Below are 21,069 nucleotides of genomic sequence, written 5' to 3' on the forward strand. Positions count from 1 at the left end.
CTAGAGGATGTACAATGAAAAGTAAAGTCTCCCTTGTTCCCACCCAGAAGTAGCCAGGGGAGATGGCTGGCACCCACTGTGCCCCCATTCCTCTTCCTCAGTTCAGCCTTCAAGCCCAAGAGATCTGTGAACCCCCCAAGTGTGGGGAACGAGGGAGTGGACCCCTCCACAGCACCTCTGCAGGCCTGACTCATGACCCGGGTGATGACCCAACAGAAGCTGTGTGAGTGCACAGGGGTTCCTGCACGCGCGCTCACCCCTCAGGCTCCAGGTTCTAGAGCTGTGTCCTGGCAACAGGTCCCGCATTGTGCTCTAGGCCTTCGGCTGCGACTTGGCAGCTGAAGGAGAGCGCTGCGAGCCTAGTTCGCTATCCTCAGCGTCTAGCCTTACCTTACTGCTCTATGGGTACCTCCTTGAGCAGGCCGTGCCCCTCCCCCCATCCCCGGGCTCTGCGGGGCCCCCACCTGGCTCCCTGTGGCCGCAGACAACTCTTGGCGCCCAGGGCTCGACCGGCGGTCCACGCCCCGGGGTCCATTCGCAGGCGGTCCTCCACGAGTTGGCAACCATGCTCACTCCTAGCAGCTTTCTCCGGGATCCTGGAGACCCTGCGCCTTCTTTTTCTGGGACTCCTCACCACCTTCTGCAGGTGGGGCTGCCGGCTGAAGGCGATGCTGTCAGCTCCTGGATCGCAGGTGTCCTGCCGCCGCAACTGCGAGTCCATCGTGGACACGGTCACCCCCTGTGTGCAGCAGAAGCGGTTCGTCACCGGGCTGCGGCCCTCGGCACCCAGGAATGCCCATGATGTCTCCACAGCGGAGCGGGTGGGCAGAGGCCCCAGTCGGAGCGGCAAAGGGTTGGCCCAGGCCCAGGGTCCTCACAGAAAGGACCCTCAAGGCACTGGGACCCCACAGAGGGCATTTAGTCCCCTGGGGGTCCACGGAGGCCTCTCTTCCTTTGTGCCCAGGCCTGGGCCTCTGCTGAGAGCCGTCCCCCAGGAAGAGAGCTCAGAAGACCCATACAGTAAGAAGTCCCCCAGCTCCCATAGGAGCTCCTGCCCCACTCGAAATGCCATTACCAGTTCCTACAGTTCCACCATGGGCTGCTACCCGGTGCAGAGGAGGAGGGGTCTGGCCACAAGTCAGGCCGCGTGGCCCCCGAGGTCCCCAAAAAAGGTCAGCCGAAAGAGCCCCTTGTGTCCTGCCGGAGTGCCTGCACTTCGCCAGAAGAACCAGCCAGAAAAGGATGCCGATACCACCACCAGGCAGAAAACAACGCCGAGGAACTGCTCATCCCCAGCTGACTGTTCCAGGCCCGGAAAACGCAAGGTTAGTCTGCTGCCACACAGGCGAGGGGAGCCTCTGAGGCTGCCGTCACCCCCTCAGCCGGGGTTTCGAGTGACTGCTGTGGACCTTGACCGGGAAAAGACAGCTGCTCTCCAGCGCATTCAAGATGCTCTTCGAGGGGACACAGAGGCCACCTGCAGCTGTGGCCCAACTAGCCCATCCAATGCCTTGGCCCTGCCTGCTGTAGTGGCTGCTCCCCTGCCAGCCTCTGACTCCCAGGTCACCTCCGGTTCTTCCTCAGGTTCTTCCCAGCCTCTCCTCTTGGGGTCTCTCCCTGGCTGCAGTGGGAGCAACTTTGCATCTACCCAGGCCCTCTTGATGCAGCCCGGGGACAACATGGTCTCAGTCACAGTCCCCACAGGGCTGCCTGCGCTGCCTGGGGGGAGTGGCAACCCAGGATCCACTGCCCAGGCCCCATTCGGGGCTGTTGGTGGGCAGTGGCCCGGAGCCAGCCCCCTTCACAGCTCTCCCCGACATGGACAGCCGGCAGCTCAGGCTCCAGTCCCACTCCAGGCCCTGAGCACAACGGTAGTCCAGCTGTCCTTGGGCAGTGGCACTCAGGCAGTTTATGTGGTTCCCTTACCCGCATCTGCCTCCCGGGGCACCCGTGCCAGTGCCCAGCCAGGTTCGGCTACCTCCCCTGCTGTACTCGCCCCTGGCGCAGCCGCTGCCCCTGGCTTGACAGCAGCCCCCCAGGTGCCTGGCGCTGTGTCCCATGCTGGGCGCATTAGCCAGCAGCCCCGCCCCCCAGGGGGCAGCACAATGCTGGTCCTCATCAGCATGGGGGTTTTTGCAGCACCCCCAGGTTTTGGGAGAGGTGATGATGTCCCAGATCTGTGCTCCAGGTTTGGGGCTCTGAGCATTACAGCAGGAACGAGCAGGGCCCCAAGCGGCCCACAGGGCTCCAGGGCAAGCCTGGGCCCAAACACAGGGGGCCACCCACGCCAGAGCACCCTGTCGGGGACCGCTGGAGCCGGCACGACGAACCAGCCTGTGTCGGGAGCCCCGAGTGCCCCTAGCTTCAGTCACATCCCCAGGCACCAGAGCAGGAAGAGGTCCAGGTCAGATGGCATTAGCTCTGCCAGCAAGGCCGCCTGCGGGGATGGGGGCGTCCTGGCCTCTCCTCCTAGTGGCCCCACCTCTCTGGTCAGCACAGCCCAGACCAGCCTTGCCACCAAGACCCCCTCATTCCCTGCCCAGCGATTCATTAGGTGCAAAAGAGCTGCACCCTGCAACAAAGCATTTTCGTCCACATCACAGCCCACTGCCTCTGCCTCTGGCTTGGCAACTGCCCCCCAGGTGCCGGGCGCCGTGTCCCATGCTGGGCCCAACAGCCAGCAGCCCGGCCCCCAAGCTGGCAACACAATGCTGGCCCCCATCAGCATGGGGCTTACCGCAGCACCCCCAGGTTTGGGGAGAGGAGATGTAGTTGCAGATCTGTGCTCCAGGTTTGGGGCTCTGAGCATTACAGCAGGAACGAGCAGGGCCCCAACAAGCAGCCTTGCCACAAAGAACCCCTCATTCCCTGCCCAGCACCGGAGAGGACGCAAAAGATCTGCACCGGGCAACAAGCCGTTTTCCTCCAAATCACAGCCCGCTTCCAAGAGGCAGAGGCTCGGCTGAGCCAAGAGCTTCCTGGAAAAGTAGCCGGTGTTGCACTTCCTTCTAGATGACACCGGTGCAAGACTAGTGTGGAATGGGAGACACAAATCAAGCCCGGTCCTGGAGCAAAACCGGGCTCCCAGCCTGCCAGCCAACGTTGGGAAAACTTCCCAATCCCTGAACCACCAGTTTGAAGGAAGGCGGGGGCTTGAGGCCTCGTCTGTGATCCCAGGGGGCATGGGCCTTGGGACAGTACATGGAGATCCGTGTCCCTTTGGCCTCCAGTCCCACAGCTCCTGGGACTTCTGCCGCTGCCCACAGGCTTCCCCTCCCCTCTCCCCATGTTCTTCGCAGAACCTTTAGGTAGTGTTAATTTCGTTAATTAAAGCCTGTTCTAGTTTCTCTGCATAACTCTCCTGAGTCTCTTCTGTGGGTCAAGTGGGCAAAAGTTGGGAGCCGAATGGGTGCTGGCATGGGAAGCCCGACGCCATCGTTTCCAGGTTCCCGTGGCCCAGCAGAGCGGGTAGGGCAAGAAGGACGGACCCTTGAAGAGTGAGAGTAGGTTTTCCGATTTGGGGATGGGCCTGGGAGAACACTGGCCTGGGGAGGGCAAAGTGGGGAGACTCACCCTTGTCTATTGGAAGCGCTGCTGCTCTCCCACTGGGAACGCCACGGAATCTTTTTGCTTCACAGCCCTAGGGCGATGTAAAGACACTCCTGGCCTAGAGTATAGGTCTGGCATCAAAGGTTGTGGCTCAGGGCACAGGAGGACAGCTTTGCCTTGAGGGTGTGACAGCTCCCTGAGCGCTGAGTGACATCCCACTTCACACAAGCACCAGGCCTCCCTCCGTGCATCTCTTCCCTCTGCCAGGCATTTGGGGGCCCCTTCCTGATGGCACTGGGGAGAAGAATGAGGAACAAACAAGTCACCTGGGAGAGGGAGGGAGCAGGGACCACGCTGAAAGGACTGTCGCCCCCAAAAACTCCTCCGTCCCATATTTATTAGATACAAGATCACAACCAACAAAGGAGGAGTCTTGTAGGTCAACCAGAAGGAATGGGAGGCCTACGTCGACCATAGTCTTGTAGGTAAACAGAGTAGGCTGTGCCTGGCCCAGCGGCTTGGATTTTTGGCTGAGCAAGTGCACATAAAGGGATTATTCTAACAGCAGGCTTTCGTGAGGCAGGGGAGACAATGGAAAAGGGAAACAGGCGATGTTCCAGCCTGAGCTGCTGGGCTTCAAGGGCGTGTATCCTCCTCTCCACCGGAGGCCTGCTGCTAGTTCAGGTTTTCTCAAGGTCATCGTCAAGCATGCTTGCGTGACCAGTACCATTTCTCATTAGTGATATTTTAAGCAGCCTTTCATTCTGAGAGATGGTTAATGCAGAAGCAGCAAAATCCATTTTGCAAGTTCTTGAACCATTGGTCGTCAGAAAGATTTTCGTGAGCATCTGAGGACTAAGCGTAAAAAGACTATAGCAATAAAAAGTGTCATCATTCCACCTATAATGCCAAGACCAGTGTTTTGATCCAAGCAAAGGGGTTTACATCAGACAGAATATCATTAATCCTTTGTGCGAAACTCACTCTTGGAACTGATTGTAAGGCTCACAAGGAGTGCCCTGAATAGTATCTTGAAGCTGTTTAATATCCACAGTTAAATTACCACCATCATGACTAGTAATATGGTGAAATCTTGTTCCACGGTATTTCTGATTTATTATAGGTGTAGGAGTGACACAGAAGGAAGAAACATTCTAATCACACGGAAGGTGAAGCCTTATATTTGGAAGATCTTCTCTCCTATATATATTACAGCTTCTTTTAAATCAAAGACTCTTTCATGAAATCTTTGATCTAGGACTGTTTGTTGATTCCAAGCCTTGATAGCATTCCCGTGCCATTTTTGCACAAATTGGGTGGTTTGTGCAGTCTGATGCAAGGCCAGTCCCACAGTGGCAGCGGTAACAGTAATGGCTGTAATTCCTAAAATAGGTTGGTCAGAGGCACAGGTGACAACCGGGATTTGTGACTCTTGTCTGAAGTGTGCAGTATGTGTGTGGTGGGGCAGTGGTTGCGGGGACCGTTTTGTGGGACTGAGCCCCTGCTCTCTCCAGGTATCTATGTCCACATAGATAGCGTCAGATTTGAGTTACATTGTCGCACACCTAGCTGGTGTCAGAGAATTGTTGGTGAGTGGAACACCCCCTCCCACACCCGTGGTGGAGCTGGGCACAGAACCCTTATGATTCCAAATATAAGAATGTCCAAAACCAAAACAAAAACCTCACCCTTTTTGCTAGTTTGGCTAAAACAGAAAGTCTAAAATCAAAAGTGTGTTCGGGATCTCTGCTCAGCAGGGAGCCTGCTTCCCTCTCTCTCTCTCTCTGCCTGCCTCTCTGTCTACTTGTGATTTCTCTCTGTCAAATAAATAAATAAAATCTTAAAAAAAAAATAAAAAAAAATAAAATCAAAGTGTGTTCTACAAATGCACGATGTTATGAGAAATGTTGTTTTATTAAGGTTTCATTTCACAGGCATGATTGATTACATTATTGACTATTGGCCATTGATCTTCATGTCCAGTTGTCTTCTCTCCCCAGAGGTCTGGGTGGTGGGGCTCAAGGGTCCATGGCTCTAATCACAAGATGACCCCACTGCCAACCAGTGCCAATTCCTAGGGGAGATCCAAAAGCCACTTCATTAACATAACAAAAGAAACTTTTATTGCTATCCTCATAGGAAATTACAGAGGTTTTTAGTTCTGTGCCTGAAATGGAGACACAGAATATTTCTGTTATATTCTGTTATATTTCTATTTCACAGATTTAGAAAGCAAAGGAATAACCTAAAGAATATATTTTAAAAAAAAACCTAGAACTGTGAGTAAACTTGATGTAATTTTCTGAGTTTTCAATAACTTTCTTTTTGTAGCATGCTTATATTGTAAATGTAAATATAACCTTATTTGGTTATCAGTGATATTTAAAACACAGGGATATGCAGACAATATTAGTTTAAATATTGTCTTAACTCTCCAGATATTTTAGTCCATGAACATCTATTTTTAATTATATATGTTGCTTTGGAAATTTAACAACTGAACCAAAAAACAAAACAAAACAAAAAACCTATGAGTTCTTTCAAAAAAGTGAATATTTTCTTGGAAAAAAAAAAGACTATAAAAGTTGTATAGTATTAGGGTGCTTGGGTGGCTCAGTGGGTTTAAAGCCTCTGCCTTCAGCTCAGGTCATGATCCCAGGGTCCTGGGATCGAGCCCCACGTCAGGCTCTCTGCTCTGCGGGGAGCCTGCTTCCTCCTATCTCTCTGCCTGCCTCTCTGCCTACTTGTGATCTCTGTTTGTCAAATAAATAAATAAAATATTTAAAAATATATATATACAAGAAAAGAGAAAAACTGCATGCTTATCTCCCTTCTGTGACTAACGCTTCTTGTATGAATTTAGACAATTCATCTGACTTTTCTACACTTGGCAATTCTATTAAAAAATGAGGGGAAAATATCACATCTTGTATCCAAAAGGGAATAGGACTCTCTTAAGTTCCCTTCAAATATTAAGATGCTTATAATCAGTATAAAACATCTATTTAAAACTTCTACAAATTTCCAAACAAAAATCTTTCTACAAATGTAATCCCTTATTGTATTGAAAAGAGATGACATCATCCAAAAAGAGCTATTCTTTGTTAAATATTCATAAAACCCAGTAATTTCTATACTGCCTGGTACATCAGCCATAAGGAAATACAACAAACAACAAAGGAAATACGAATACTCAGAGTACCTCAAACCTGCAAACTGTATGATGAGCAAGTTTACAAAGTGAGATTAGCTCTGTGCCAGTGACATGTAATGTTGATAAAGTATGTGATTAAATTCCTGACATTTAGTGGAAGAAAAGCTATTCTGAAAATAATGGTTGGAATCATTGTAATCGTTACACATAAATTATTTTGCTTATAGTAAAATGTGGTTGGAGCAAGATAAGGTTGAATCAGTTACCAACATATGTTCTCCCACCTCTTGGGCAGTCATTCCTGAAGGGTGATTAGCAAACTGGAATGTTTTAGTTTGAAGTGGCCAAGTTTCTAAAATAGATCATGAATGTATGTGGTCAAATGACGAGAGAATCCCCTGAGAATCAGGATTCAGGTATTCCAATTCTACCTTAACTAGTGTCTTAACAAAGTTGCACATCCTTTATGCGGTTTGCATTTTTCCAGAAGAATTATCAAAATGATAAAACTGGGGGGGAAAAGTTTACACGGTCAGGAGTCTGACATTGACATGGTAAGAAACCCATTTGTAGGGAAACACAGTAGACTGAGAGAAAAATTTTACTTGATATGACCATTTCTGGCTGTGTGGATACTATACTCTCTAATTTATATATAATTAATTACTAGACTGTCTTTTAGGGCCCTTTAGCTCCTCAACTTATGAGCTGTGTTCTCACCACTTCTAAAATGAGGAAACTCATTTTAGGATCTTGTAAAAAGCCAAGGCACTAATAATAAATGTAACACATTTATCATAGCCTCTAGTACGTTTTCCAAAAAGTGACTAAATGTTAGTATAGATAGCAGTCACTCAATGAACAATTCTGTTCACAATCCCATTACCTAGTAATCCCAGAATTTTAGTCCTTCTCCTTTATGTATGATATTAAAAAGTATATCAGTATCCTCTAAAGTTGCCAGTGACCAATGCACAAGATGGTACTTCACTTTTTGTTGTGATTATATTATTTTAAAGGACCCCAAGATCACATTATTTAAAAGGACCCCAAATTCTCCAGATTAAACCAGAAATGAACCATGAACCCAAGAAGGATCTATAAGGTTAAAGGAATAGATTTTATACTAAACAAACAAAACAACAACAAAAATGAAAACCAGGTTGAAATAACCCATTTTTAAGTCCGTTAGGTGGCATTTCTTGAAAGCCAGTTATTAACTCTTTTCTGTCTTGTAGATATTTTCACATCTGAGGTCCCATAAATAATATTTCATTTAACAATTGTGAACATGGGTTTCTGATAAAGTTGTTGTTTCAACATGCTTTGGATGAGGTAGAGACTGGAATAGTCACCAAGAAAAATGGTGTCTTTTTTTGTTCGTTTCCACCTCCAATTGAGAAGAAAATCTATCGGTTACAGACACAACCATTTTCTTAAATACATAATTAAAAATGGCTGCCTTAAGGTGCCTGGTGGCTTGGAAGTTAAGTGTCTGTGAATTTATATTGGATTTTTCTTTTTTACAAAATAACGGCACATGAATACCATGGCAGACTTAATTCTGTATTTCTCTGTAAGGACATTAGCAGAGATCTTCTGAAGTGATTGACATTGAGAAATAGTACAAGGAAAATGATGTGTTTGAAAGAGCATGGCCTGACCTTCGTGCTAATGCTCTACATGAGATATTATATCAATTTAGTAATTATTCAGTGCAGACAGAGATGAAATCTATTGTTTTGATAGGTATTAATTTTGATTGGGGTTGGACTGCAACTTGCAATTAAAATTTCATAGGTGAGGGGTGCCTGGGTGGCTCAGTGGGTTAAAGCTTCTGCCTTCGGCTCAGGTCATGATCTCAGGGTCCTCGGATCGAGCACCGCATCGGGCTCTCTGCTTCTCGGAGAGCCTGCTTCCTCCTCTCTCTCTGCCTGCCTCTCTGCCTACTTGTAGTCTCTGTCTGTCAAATAAATAAATAAAATCTTTAAAAAAAATTCATAGGTGATAATCCATCTAAGTGATAAGAAGGAGGAGGAGGAGAATACTTTATATCAATTATACTTTATATCAATAATAATACTTTATATCAATTATGATAATACTTTATATCAATTATATGCAGAGGACATGCATGTCACTGTCCATTTTGTTCAAAGTACCCTATTTTTATAAACTACTATTTCATTTATCTCCCTAAAAGTCTTAACTCATTCACCATGAGCAAAATACTTTCTATAGTTTTGCTTTGAAGCCCCCCTCTATTATAGCTAAGATTCCTATTATAGCTAAGTTCAAAACTACAGTGATTTATTAAATTGCTACATTCTTTACTCATGATTTGCATGAAAACAGGGGGCAGGGAAGAGGGACAGAGATACCTCTAGCTGTGAAATGGGTTTTTATTGGGTTGAAAATTACTGGCATTTGACAGCTGGCAAAGCTTAAATTGTAGCAGAAGACTATGCCCTTTGACTGGCACAATTATATTTATTTCCAGAAGTGATGCAGCCCTATCCTCCAGAATAGAATTTACTCAATCCACAGAAACTTAACCATACAAGTCCCACTAGGGTCAAGTCTCCTCTTGACAGTATTTTTGACTTTCTGGACTCCCTTCTCTCATCGAATCACTTTAATACTCTCCTGGGATTGCCCTTTTATCACGCTGCACCTCTGTTTAGCACCTTTTGCTGTCTTCTTTGCCCCTTTCATCTTTACCCCCTTCTTCTCAAAACAAGGCCTCCTGTGCCCATTAGCAGACAAACAGCTCTCCTTGGCTACTCCACAGATATATGCCCCTCTAGATACGAACTAAACTGAATGAATGCACCTCATAAAATTCCTCTTCCATATGTTGGCTGTTGGTTCCCTTTCCACTTTTGTACATCCTGCCCAATTTGGAATCATAGTTTTCCAATTCCTCCCCTCTCTGAACCCTTATATCTGATTACTCTTTATGCATATTATGGTTCCACCCCTGAAATGTCCGTTAATTTCCTTTCCTTCCCATGACCAAGGCTGCTATACTTATTCTTCCTCTCTGTATTAACTGGACCAGGGCTATCAGTTCCTCTTTTTTAAAAGTTTTTATTTATTTATTTGACAGAGAGAAATCACAAACAGGCAGAGAGGCAGGCAGAGAGAGAAAGGAGGAAGCAGGCTCCCCGCCGAGCAGAGAGCCCGATGCGGGACTCGATCCCAGGACCCTGAGATCATGACCTGAGTCGAAGACAGAGGCTTAACCCACCCGCCCAGGTGCCCCGCAATCAGTATCTTTTATATGGACTCCTGTCTCTAGTCTTTTCATGCATCAGTCCATTCTTTATGTTCATCCATTCCTATACCATCCTTTTATTTCCCATTATCTGAAGAATAAAGTCTAGATTTTCAAATGTTCTTCCCAACCTCCCACCCTTGCTTTTTTAGTCTCATTCCCATCTATATTACAGTTCAGTTATGTCAGAATTCCTTGTTTCCAAACATCCTAGGTACTTTCATATTTAAAAATTTATTATTTCTATTATTATTATTGTCATTTTGCTCTTCCTCAAGCTGTTTCCTCTGCTTTGATTTTTTTTCTTCACTTTCCTCAAAATCATACTGCATCCAAAGCTTTGTATTTACTATTTCCTAGGCCTAGAACAGTACTTCCTAATGCTTAGTGTGGCAAGATCCTTCACATTGTTAGATCCCAGATGGAATGCCATCTCCTCAGAGAGGTTGTCTTGACCATCCACTTCAAACGAAACGCTCCCCCTGCGATGTATCTCCCATATCCCAGCATCATGTTTATAGCAGCTTAGATTACTCATGTCTCTCGGAAATTCTCTTGTTCATATATTTGTTTATTTCTGCCTCTCCAACTAGACTAGTCTACTTGAAGGAAGGACTTTGTCAGATTAGTCACTGTTCTTCAGTGCCTTAAACAGTGTCACATAACAGCTGCTCAATAAATATTGTTGAATAAATATGTTATTTTTTCCCACTAAGGTGATATGTTTTTGTTCTTTGGTAAACCATGTACTTGTTGCTGAATCAGGTCAGAAAAGAGCCCCCTCTCTGTCCTCCTTTATGCCTTCTAAACGGGTTTAATTTTGGTGGAAATTATGTTCTGTTTATGAACCTTTCCTTTTAATTCAGTTAAGTTATATGACTTCGAGGGGAGAAGAGAAAAGCAAGGAAATATTGTTGCTACTAGCACTGTGGCAGGCTGCAACCATCTTATGATTGAGGTCATTCCAGGTAATCCTGCTGCCAGCCAACCTACCAGCTGACCCCAGAGACATAAGAGAACCAAGTAGAATCAGCTGACTTGGCTTGACTGTAAGGGCCTGCCCCTCCCAGAGGAACTTGCTTGTGGACCCCGATGTAGGGGTGGGGCAGGCCAGGTGGAGATGTCCAATCGGTGCAGCATGTGTATATCCACTAGGGTGGATTGAGATCCGATTGGCCACCTGTATAGGGATGGGACTCAACTAACCGCATAGGGGTTGCTGCGAGGCTAGCAGGGGAGGAGGAGAGCTGCACCGGGAGCAGGAGGAGAGCTGCGCCGGGAGCAAAAGAAGAGTCGATGGGAGAGAAGAGTCAGCGGAGTGGAGGAGCTATAACAGCTCTTGTAAGAGCTATAACCGCTGCGAGCGGTCCCACCACCGGCGGTCCCTGCGCCTGCAGCCTCCAGCCGCCTGCAGCCTCCAGCCGCCTGCAGCCTCCAGCCGCCTGCGGCCCCGCCTCCGGCGGTCCTGCCTCCAGCGGCCCGAGCCGCCATCTGCAGCCTCCAGCCCCGCCGGCGGTCCCACCTCCCGCCGCCCCAAGCCGCCGCCTGCAGCCTCCAGCCGCCTGCAGCTTCCAGCTGCCTGCGGCCCCGCCTCCGGCGGTCCTGCCTCCCCGGCCCCCAGCCGCCGCCTGCAGCCTCCAAACGCCTGCAGCTTCCAGCCGCATGCGGCCCCGCCTCCGGCGGTCCTGCCTCTGGCGGCCCGGAGCCGCCGCCTGCAGCCTCCAGCCGCCTTCGGCGGTCCTGCCTCTGGCGGCCCTGAGCAGCCGTCTGCAGCCTCCAGCCGCCTGCAGCTTCAAGCCGCCTGAGGCCCCGCCTCCGGCAGCCCTGAGCCACCTGCAGCCTTCCCAGACACCAGCGGTCCGTCGACGCCTGCGGCCCTGAGACCCCAGTGGTCCAGCTGTCAGCGATCCCTTGATGCCTGCGGCCCTGAGACTCCAGTAGTCCAGCGGCCCAGCGGTCAGCGGTCCCGAGATACCAGTGGTCCAGCAGTCTGGTGGTCAGCGGTCCGCACGCCTGCAGCCCCTAGACATCAGCAGTGCCGAGACACCAGCAGTCCAGCGGCCCAGCGGTCAGCGGTCCTGATGCCTGCAGCCCCTTGGATGCCAGCGGTCCCGGGACGCCAGTGGCCCAGAGATGCCAATGGCCCCTAGCCGCCAGCAGCCTCGCCGCAAAATGCCTTGCCACCCCGAGCCACGAGCGGCCTTGTCCGCAGCGGTGGCTTCCTCTGGGTGGCAGCCTTGTCAGAGTGGCATCGTGGGGAGCAGAGTCTGTGTCATCCGGGTTGTCCTCCTTGTCATCGTCGCTGTCATCGTTGCCTCTTCGTCGTCGGGAGCGGCCTCGTCCAGGAGCGGTCTTGTCCAGAATGGCCCCTTCTTGGGAGCGGCCTTGTCTAGGGAGCAACCTCATGGAGCAGCGGCCTCATCTTGGGAGTGGCCTCTTCTTGGGAGCGGCTCCGATCATGGAGCGGCCTCATCTGCGGAGCAGCCTCATCTAGAGCAGCCTCGTCCAGAACGGCCTTCTTGGGAGTGACCTTGTCGGGATCATCGTCCTCGCCTTTTCGTAAGAGATAGCCCTGACCGGTCAGTTTGATTCTTTTTTTTTTTTTTTTTTTTTTTTTTTAAAGATTTTATTTATTTATTTGACAGAGGGAGATCACAAGTAGGCAGAGAGGCAGGCAGAGAGAGAGAGGAGGAAGCAGGCTCCCCGCTGAGCAGAGAGCCCGATGCGGGACTCGATCCCAGGACCCTGAGATCATGACCTGAGCCGAAGGCAGCGGCTTAACCCACTGAGCCACCCAGGCGCCCCGGTCAGTTTGATTCTTGATGCTTGGCGCGAAATAAGGTTTTGTTTGACCTTCGATTTGTATCAGTCTTGTTTCTTTGATCACGGACCCTAACACTGACCAGAAGAACTTCCTTCATGATTATGAGCTAAACAGTCATTCTTTTAAATCTCTAAGTCCTGGGGTAATTTGTTATATAGTACAAGCTACCTGATACACCATTAAAATTATAAAAAGAAAAAAGAAAATATTTATAGATCTATAAGAGTAATGAGGTTGAATCAGTTATCAAATCCCTCACAACAAAGGAAAGCTCAGGACTAGATGACCATTACCTTTGTTTCAAAGCCAGAAAGACATTACAAGAAAAGAAAATTACAGGCCAATGTCCTGAAGAACATATGTATAAAAATCTTCAATAAAATACAGCAAACTGAATTCAGCTATTCAATTAAAAAGATTATATACACCATGACAAAGTGGGATTTTTCACTGGAGCGTAGGTTGGATAAACATGCAAATCAATAAATGTGACACACCACATTAATAGACTGAAGGACAAAACCACGTGATCATCTTAACAGATGCAGAAGAAGAGCCTGAAAAAACAATTTTTAAAAATAAGATCTTTTTTCTTTCTTTTCTTTTCTTTTTCTTGTTTAAAACAGTAAAATGCTAGGCATCTGGTGGCTCAGTGAGTTAAGCATCGGCCTTCCACTCAGGTCAGGATCCCAGGGTCCTGGGATGGAGCCCTAAATCAAGCTCCCTGCTTAGCAGAGAATCTGCTTCTCTCCCCTCCTCTGGTCATGCTCTCTGTCTCTCTCTTGCTCACTCTTTCAAATAAATAAAACTTTGAAAAAATAAAAAACCTAAAAATACAAAAGTGATCCAACCAACCAACCAAACAAAAACAGTAAAACACTTTCTATCACCTGCTGTAAATAAGGCTCTTAAGATGTAGTTCCTTCTGACCTCTCTCGGGTTAGCTCTCATGAATTTGCACTTCACTTCAATGTGACTAATAATGTGAAATACTTTAATTCTTCTTATTCACCATGCTCCCCCTTCTTGGCCGTTTGTTCTTTTCCACCTCCATTTTACATACCTACCTCCTACTTATCCTTGAAATCATAGATCAGGGCGCCTGGGTGGCTCAGTGGGTTAAGCCACTGCCTTCGGCTCAGGTCATGGTCTCAGGGTCCTGGGATCGAGTCCCGCATTGGGCTCTCTGCTCAGCAGGTACCCTGCTTCCTCCTCTCTCTCTCTCTCTGCCTGCCTCTCTGCCTACTTGTGATCTCTCTCTGTCAAATAAATAAATAAAATCTTTAAAAAAAAAAAAAAGGAAATCATAGATCAGATTCCACCTTTTCCAGGAAGCCTGATTGCTTTGAGGCTTCTCTTTGTGCTCTTCCTATCATATCCCTGCACTTAAGACTTTCTCTTAAGAAAGTCCCCTAGGCTAGGCTATGAGCTTCTTAGGGGCAAAGTTTGTATCTTATTCTTCTTGTATTTCTGCTACCTAGCAGGTTGTCTGATTATGGAATAAATGCATGTCTCAGTTTTCAGGAATGTAGAAATGAGTTAGACGTAGCAGAAGATAGCCCTTACGGTTTGTGGTACTTTCCTTTTTTAATCTTCTGGAGATCAATAATAAACATCCATTTTAATCCATTCATCTCCATTTCTCTGATTTCTATTCTCTCCTACCTGAAGAATTGCTTTCTAGTTGATATGAACTTTATTGATGTAAACCAAATTGGAAGCAAGAACACAGAAATTTTTTCCCTTCACAGCAGTTGGAAATTATCATACTCACATTAAAATACTTCAAAATGAAAGACTTAGGGCTAAACTGGTGTCTTTCTTTTTTAATAATTCTCAGCTTACAACTGATTTTACCTCCTTTGCTTTTTGGACAAACCCTTAAATTAGTTTTAAAGTTTACTCTTACACACCCATAAAAGCCCATCCAGCAAGGAGACTTGTCAGCTTTTGACATTTGTGACCTGTGAATGCCAAGTTTTGACTGGGAATCTTTGCTATCCTCAGACAGAGGAGAATTTATATGGCACAAGAACAGATCTGTGGCAGCCAGATTAAAAGGATTATGTCTATAATGGTATGATTCTCAGGTCTCCTGAGAGCAACACACTGAACTTCATTTTTTTAAATTAAAAAAAATTTTTTTTTCCTTTCTGGTAAGAGCTAAGACAAGTGCCCTCTATTACAACTATTTGCATATCAAAATTATCTGTTAATCCCTTTGACTTACAGTGTTCCTACAATCACACAAATGGTAACCTATGAGTACATTAATAGGAATGAAGGTGGGAGAGAAGAGAGAATCCAATGAAAACAAGAGAAATCAAAATTTTTCAAGATCACCACCCTAACATGATAAAAAAAAAATCGGCAAGATAAACACACAACTCATGTACCCATCTTGCTTACAAAACTGTGGCAAAGCTGAGTCAGTGTACATACAGAAAGCAGATATGAATCTTCTGCTTGGAAATCCTAGTCTAAAAACAAAGAGAGGAAATGACTTAGCAGGGGGTGTGCACATGAGCTCCTCCTTGGACTGCATAGGCTGCCTTGCCCACAGATGCCACGAAATTCCCTTTTAAAGATCACTGGATAAATCACTATGCCCTATTTTGAAAATTTGTTTAGGATTTCAAGTTTGTGGGGCTTCTGTCACATGGCTTCCAAGAAAAATTATTCTAGTAGTAATTTTGTAAATGAGGTTTCGAAAACACTGATTATGAGTGATGCTATCTAAGGATTTGGGTGAAAGTAGCAGAGAACCTACTCTCTGTCCTGCTTACAAATGGGACAGTGCTGGTTTACACAGACCACAGACAATGAATAATGTGATGCATCCAGAATGAAACTGGGCAGCTAGATTCACAGATTATCATTCAAATGAAATTATTTTCTCCATTGCAAAATAGATTTAACTTAGGAGACAAGTGTGGTCCTTTTTTGGATTTCTTTTCTTTTCTTTTTCTTTTTTTTTTCTGCGTATCTCTAAACTTGTCTCATACTTACCAAATTATAGCCATGGGGAGAGGGGCATAGGTGGAAGAAAGGATGACTGACTATTTGCAGTCAGACAGGCCTGCTCTGGGAAATTAATTTTATGAAGTACAAGTAAAAGCAAAAGCATAGTCTGGAGGACAAGCTTCGTGGTGTTACATAAAAAGTGTCACAATGTCTCTCTCTGCCCGTATTCGGTTCAGATGGTAATTGGAAAGTTGGTAGTTCTGCAAAAGATAGCAAAACAGAACTCCTGCCCTACCTAGAAAAATATGGGATGGGCAGGGGCAGAAAACTGTCCACATGGGGCCAATGGCTAAAGAATAGTATCTGGTATTGAACAAGTACAACAAGAACTCCTTCTCAGAACGCATGATAAAAAGTCAAACAATGAGCCGCTACTAGTGGAATACTTGGGAGGCAAAGTCTCTGATTTCTGTATCAGAAAAGGCCATTAAAAAAAAAAAGAAAATAGTAATAAAATCCTAAGTGAAGGAGCTGCAAGCAGTATAGACAAAAGTTGGCCAATAACAATTTAGATTAGAGTATTTACTAGTTTCCATAGTGGGGCTAGCCCTTTGGTTAAAGAAATTCGATATGGTAGCCTAGGCTGTGCTGTCCAATAGTCGCCGGCCACATCTGGCTATTTAAAATGAATTTAAATTAATTGAAATTAGATCAAATAAAAAATTCTCTCCTTTAGGCACATTCACCACATCTAGCCTCGGTTGCTATATGTGCCCAGAAGCCACCATATTGGATGACACAGACTGACGGTGAAATTACTGTGGAAAGTTCCACTGGGCAGCACTGGAAGAGCATTGTCTTGGGAGCCTGGGATGGAGTCCTGGGTTCTACAATTTGGTAAAGATGTGTCCTACTTCTTCATATTTAAAGTAGTGTGAGGCATCTGCCTCCTGAGGTTGTTAATGAGGACTGAATAAGGGAACTCTTTTCTTATGGCACATAGTATGTGCAACAACCATGGTTTTCAAATGAATGGATGTCTACTGCCTATATTGTATAGTTTGTATACATGTATTGTATACATTAATTTTTAGTTATAATGATGGCTAACATTAATTGCACACTACTCCTTGTGGGCTAAGTGCTTTATCTGTGTGGTGTGACTTAAATGCCAGTAAGATTCCAGAAGGTAGGATCTATTATTATCCCCTGCTAACTGCAGACACAGTTACGAAGTAGCTCAGCTAAGGCATGATTTTTGAACTCAGCAGGCTTTGACCTGCTGCAGCATTTTCCACTGTGATGAGCTCCCAGACTCCGGAGTCTATGCTGTATTGCCTTTTGTCCTGTAAACTAAAAACAATGTGTTTCTTCTGGCTTTAACTCTTGAGTTACAGAAATGTTTCAGTGATAACTTACATAATAATAATCATAGCTAACCTTCACACAGTATTTAAAGTATGCTGCACACTGATCTAGGAACTTTACATGTACTCTATTTATTTATTTAATCCTCACAACAATCCTAAGATAGGTACCATTTTCACACCATTTTATAGCTGAATAAATTGAGGCTCAAAGAGGTTCAGTTGTATTGCTAATGTTCACACAGCTACTAAGTCACATGACTAAGCCATTCGGACTCAAATCCTACTTTTATTTTTATTATTTTATTTTATTTTGGTGGGGGGGACTCAAATCCTACTTTAATGTCTGTTTCCATGACTTCATAGGGTTTCCGCATTCGGAGGATGCTGCCTGACCAGTGCAGAATAGAATCTTGTGCCCACAATGGACGCAACCAAGTAACTTCACTTAATAGCTGCTGAGCTACTTAAACAAGGATATTTCAGTCCTTCATGCTGTGCGTGCATATCCTGACTCGCCGTTTCCTTGGGGAAAATAAGGAGAAAAGTACTACGTGGAAATGTACTATTAGCCGCTGCGTGAAATTTGACAAGGGTGGTGGAGCTCAGGTTCTCTGAGAGGAGCACCTCGCTGCCTGAAGAGGGGCACTTTTTTCAAGCTGAGATCCACAGGATCCCATCCATCACCCCCCACCCACCCACCCACCCACCTTCCGCTTCCCAGTTTCCCTCTGCAGCAGCCTGGATCCCTGTGAGGAAAGGAAAAGTGATGTTATCTGGGAAGTCAGATCTAAGCAAAGACCAGCTTTCTGCTTGCAGTCCTTAAAATAATTTTCAGTGAAATAAAGCCTTTTGAGTCAGAGGATAAGACATCCTCGTTTGCATGATTCAGAACGGCAGTGACGCCACAGGTAGTCATCGAGAGCAGTTCCCGAGTGTGGAAATCCCGAACAATCAAACCGGTACTGTAGGTGGCACCAAATGAATAATCTTCCATAACTGAAGTCTGTTCCATTGACCCCAGCACAGGAAGCTGGTGGCTTTAGTGGCGGCGCTGACAGCAGATAGTTTTCTGAATGGGACAGAAGTTGCTGGGCTTCTGACCCAGAGTTTACAATGTTTAGTACATACCAGCACTTTTTTTTTTTTTGAAAGGCTCAGAGAATATCCATATTTTATTAGAATGTCAGTTTGTTTCTTGGTAGCCATATAGAAGAAGAAAATCTTTAGGGCATCTTAGGAATCCTGGAAGTTGTATGCAGAAGGTTGTTTTTGTGTCTTGGGAAAGTGGTTCACAGGTGACCATCATAGTCTTGAGGGGTCTCTGGCATCTAAAATATTGGAACCATGTTTCTGATACAGTTAAGAGATCACAAAGAAATTTGTGTGGCATGCTATCGTGAAGTAGAATTTTAAAAGCTGGACCACTGATTATAAGTAGCAGGATCTGTGGCAAACAGCATCTTGCTCTCTCAATGTAAAGTCTCAAAGTTCTCATGTGTGGTTATATATTTTTTAAAAGATTTATTTATTTATTTGAGAGAGAGAGAAGGAGAGAGAGAGGAAGAGGGGGAGGGACAGAGGGAGAGGGAATCTCCAGCAGACTCCTCAGTGAGCACAGAGCTTGACAACGTGGAGCTCGATCTCTGAGATCACGCATGACCTGAGCCAAAATCGAGAGTCAGTTGTTTAACTGAACTGAGCCACCCAGGTGCCTCTCATGTGTGGATATTTTTATTTTTATTTTTTTTTATTTATTTTTTTTTTACAGTTTTCCATTTTATTTAATCAAAGACTGGTGGGTAAACATAAATACAGCACAATTACTTCAAATCATTCTTCACACCGTGTGCACACAGACCGGTGAGCGTAATCCAAAAGAAACCCGCAGTTGGCAATGAAATGCACACAGCTTTTCCTTCCCTCACTCAAAAAAAATTAAAAACACACAAACTTAGAATCTCATCAGCACACACTCTTGTGACAAATGATTCAGACATAAATAGTGGATGCAAAGAAACTATACGCTAACTTATGTAGAACTTCTGTTAATGAACACCCAGCAGCAGCCGTAAGCGTGACTGGTAACTAGTCGGGCCCCGAGGGGCGCTGTCGGCAGGGATCGTGCTGCAGAGAAAAGCTATGGACACACACAATGGAAAATAAACTGCAAGATCAACGCATGCGTGTTTAATACTGGAAAAATCACGGCCCTCCAAAATTTCTCCACGTTTGTTATAAAAGCCCTCTGCACTCAACTAAAATTAAAATGATCTTAAAAGGATAATACTTGTAAAGTTTACTTAAGTCTTTTCAGCCACAGAAACTGCAATGGAAATAAATGTTCAGAGTCATTTTCAAAACAAAAACAAAAATCTATTCTTCTGGCGACATGCATGATTAAAAGGTCTATGCAAGTACGTTGTTCTACATTCCCAAGGACTAGGAAAAAAAACCTCAAGTCAATTTTTAGTTTGCAGATGGTCAAAGGATTTTGTATTCCAGCAGGAGTTCAAATCTTCTGGATCTTTTCACCAACAACTACTGGATTTTCTTTTCTGATTTTCTCAGCAGCATCAGCTTTGTAATTGTAAGAGCAATTGTGTACATCGGAGTAACGGTGTACACCACAGTAAACATTTCCACACCGGCATTCAAACCCAGTAAGTCCCACCTTCTTCCTGCACATAAAACAGCGATTCTTTTTTTGTTTTGGTTTTTCAAGAGACTTGCTTTGCTCTTCAGACGGCTGCTGTGCCGTATCTGATACTGAAGCTTGCAGGTCTTCTGTGTCCGGTACTGCTTTGTCCACAGAGGTACTGTCCACTTGGGAAGATGCTACAGATTCTGATAAAAGTGACTGATTTGATACAGGGCTTGGCTGCGCGGACGCACATGCAGAGTCCAGCGGGCACTGAACGTCGGGGCCACCGCCGTCCACGCACTGGACGGGGAGAGACTCCGAGAGGCTACTGACGGAGGCTGCAGGTGGGCTTATTCTACCATTACTACTATTCTGTCTTTGAAGATGTTCTTTATAGCAAACTGAACACATGCCATTTGTAAGAGGGTTTCCATAAAATCCGCAGCCAGTGGAACAAAGCATAGGCGCTTGGCTGTGATTAGTTTCTTGAGCCATGTTCCTCTGTTGCACACCTGGCGGCGGCCCTCCCCGCCCACCGCGCTGCCCGCCGCCGCCGGTCGCAGCCGGAGAGTGGGGACAGGTGAGGCCGCCAAACCCCTGCTCGCTCCCGCCCCTCCGTCCGCTGTTTTTTAAACTTTTCTGTTTGGTGGTTCGGCCTGTGATGCGACCGCGGGCTGAGCTCTGGGATTGGCCCGCGCCGGGCGCTCATGTGTGGATATTTTTAAAACACATGGGAATGTGGGCATGACAGTCACCCTCCACTTAATCAGCAGCAGCCCACTTAGTGGCTTTCCTGTTCTGTCTCTTCTGTTCCCTGAAGAGCTTGCTGGGATTCTGAAGAGAATTGCTTTGTGCTTTTCCAGTAACATTTTCCACTAAGTAGGAGTCAGAAGTCCAGATGTGGATGGATTCTCAATAGTGAAAGATGTCCATGAAAGATGAGGCATTGAGTGCCCTGGCTTGTAGGCTGCTGGCAAGGTTCCATACCCTGGACCTAGGAGGATTTTTGACAATCAAGGGCTGGCCCTCCTCGCTCCGGTAGAGACCGGCCTTTCTCTCCCTGTAGTCGATTCACACTTGTTTTTTGTTTTGTTTGTTTGTTTGTTTGTTTGTTTCAGGCCAGATAGAATAAATGCTGCTTAATAAAAATATACAGCACCATAATTCCATCCCATTCGTGAGTGTATCATTGCTATAGTTTGGTTGTGGGTGTTGGAATAATGCTGTGGGCTGCTGAAGATGGCTCAAATCAAGTATCAGTCGTGGTAGGAGCCACATCAATGAAAGAAA

The 21,069-nt window shown here is 46.0% G+C and overlaps 2 protein-coding genes and 1 long non-coding RNA gene across 3 annotated transcripts; 2 read left to right on the forward strand and 1 right to left on the reverse strand.

The window, feature by feature from the left end:
* Positions 1-668: 668 nt before the first annotated feature.
* On the forward strand, positions 669-11,785 carry LOC131815652 (nuclear envelope pore membrane protein POM 121-like). Its single transcript, XM_059147426.1, has 2 exons — positions 669-2,751; positions 11,412-11,785. Exons 1-2 carry the CDS (start codon positions 669-671, stop codon positions 11,783-11,785), a joined length of 2,457 nt encoding a protein of 818 aa, XP_059003409.1.
* Positions 11,786-11,838: 53 nt separating this feature from the next.
* Positions 11,839-18,573, forward strand: LOC131816769 (uncharacterized). The gene is made up of 3 exons (XR_009348173.1): positions 11,839-12,559; positions 16,505-16,665; positions 17,502-18,573. It is a non-coding gene; the product is annotated as an uncharacterized LOC131816769 (long non-coding RNA).
* A 718-nt stretch (positions 18,574-19,291) lies between these two features.
* On the reverse strand, positions 19,292-20,385 carry LOC131816520 (AN1-type zinc finger protein 6-like). The gene has a single exon (XM_059149336.1). The coding sequence runs from the start codon at positions 20,272-20,274 to the stop codon at positions 19,648-19,650; it is 627 nt and encodes a 208-aa protein (XP_059005319.1). The 5' UTR covers positions 20,275-20,385; the 3' UTR covers positions 19,292-19,647.
* Between the last annotated feature and the right edge of the window lie 684 nt (positions 20,386-21,069).

The sequence above is a fragment of the Mustela lutreola genome, chromosome 15 (genome assembly GCF_030435805.1).
Source record: "Mustela lutreola isolate mMusLut2 chromosome 15, mMusLut2.pri, whole genome shotgun sequence".
Taxonomy (NCBI): domain Eukaryota; kingdom Metazoa; phylum Chordata; class Mammalia; order Carnivora; family Mustelidae; genus Mustela; species Mustela lutreola.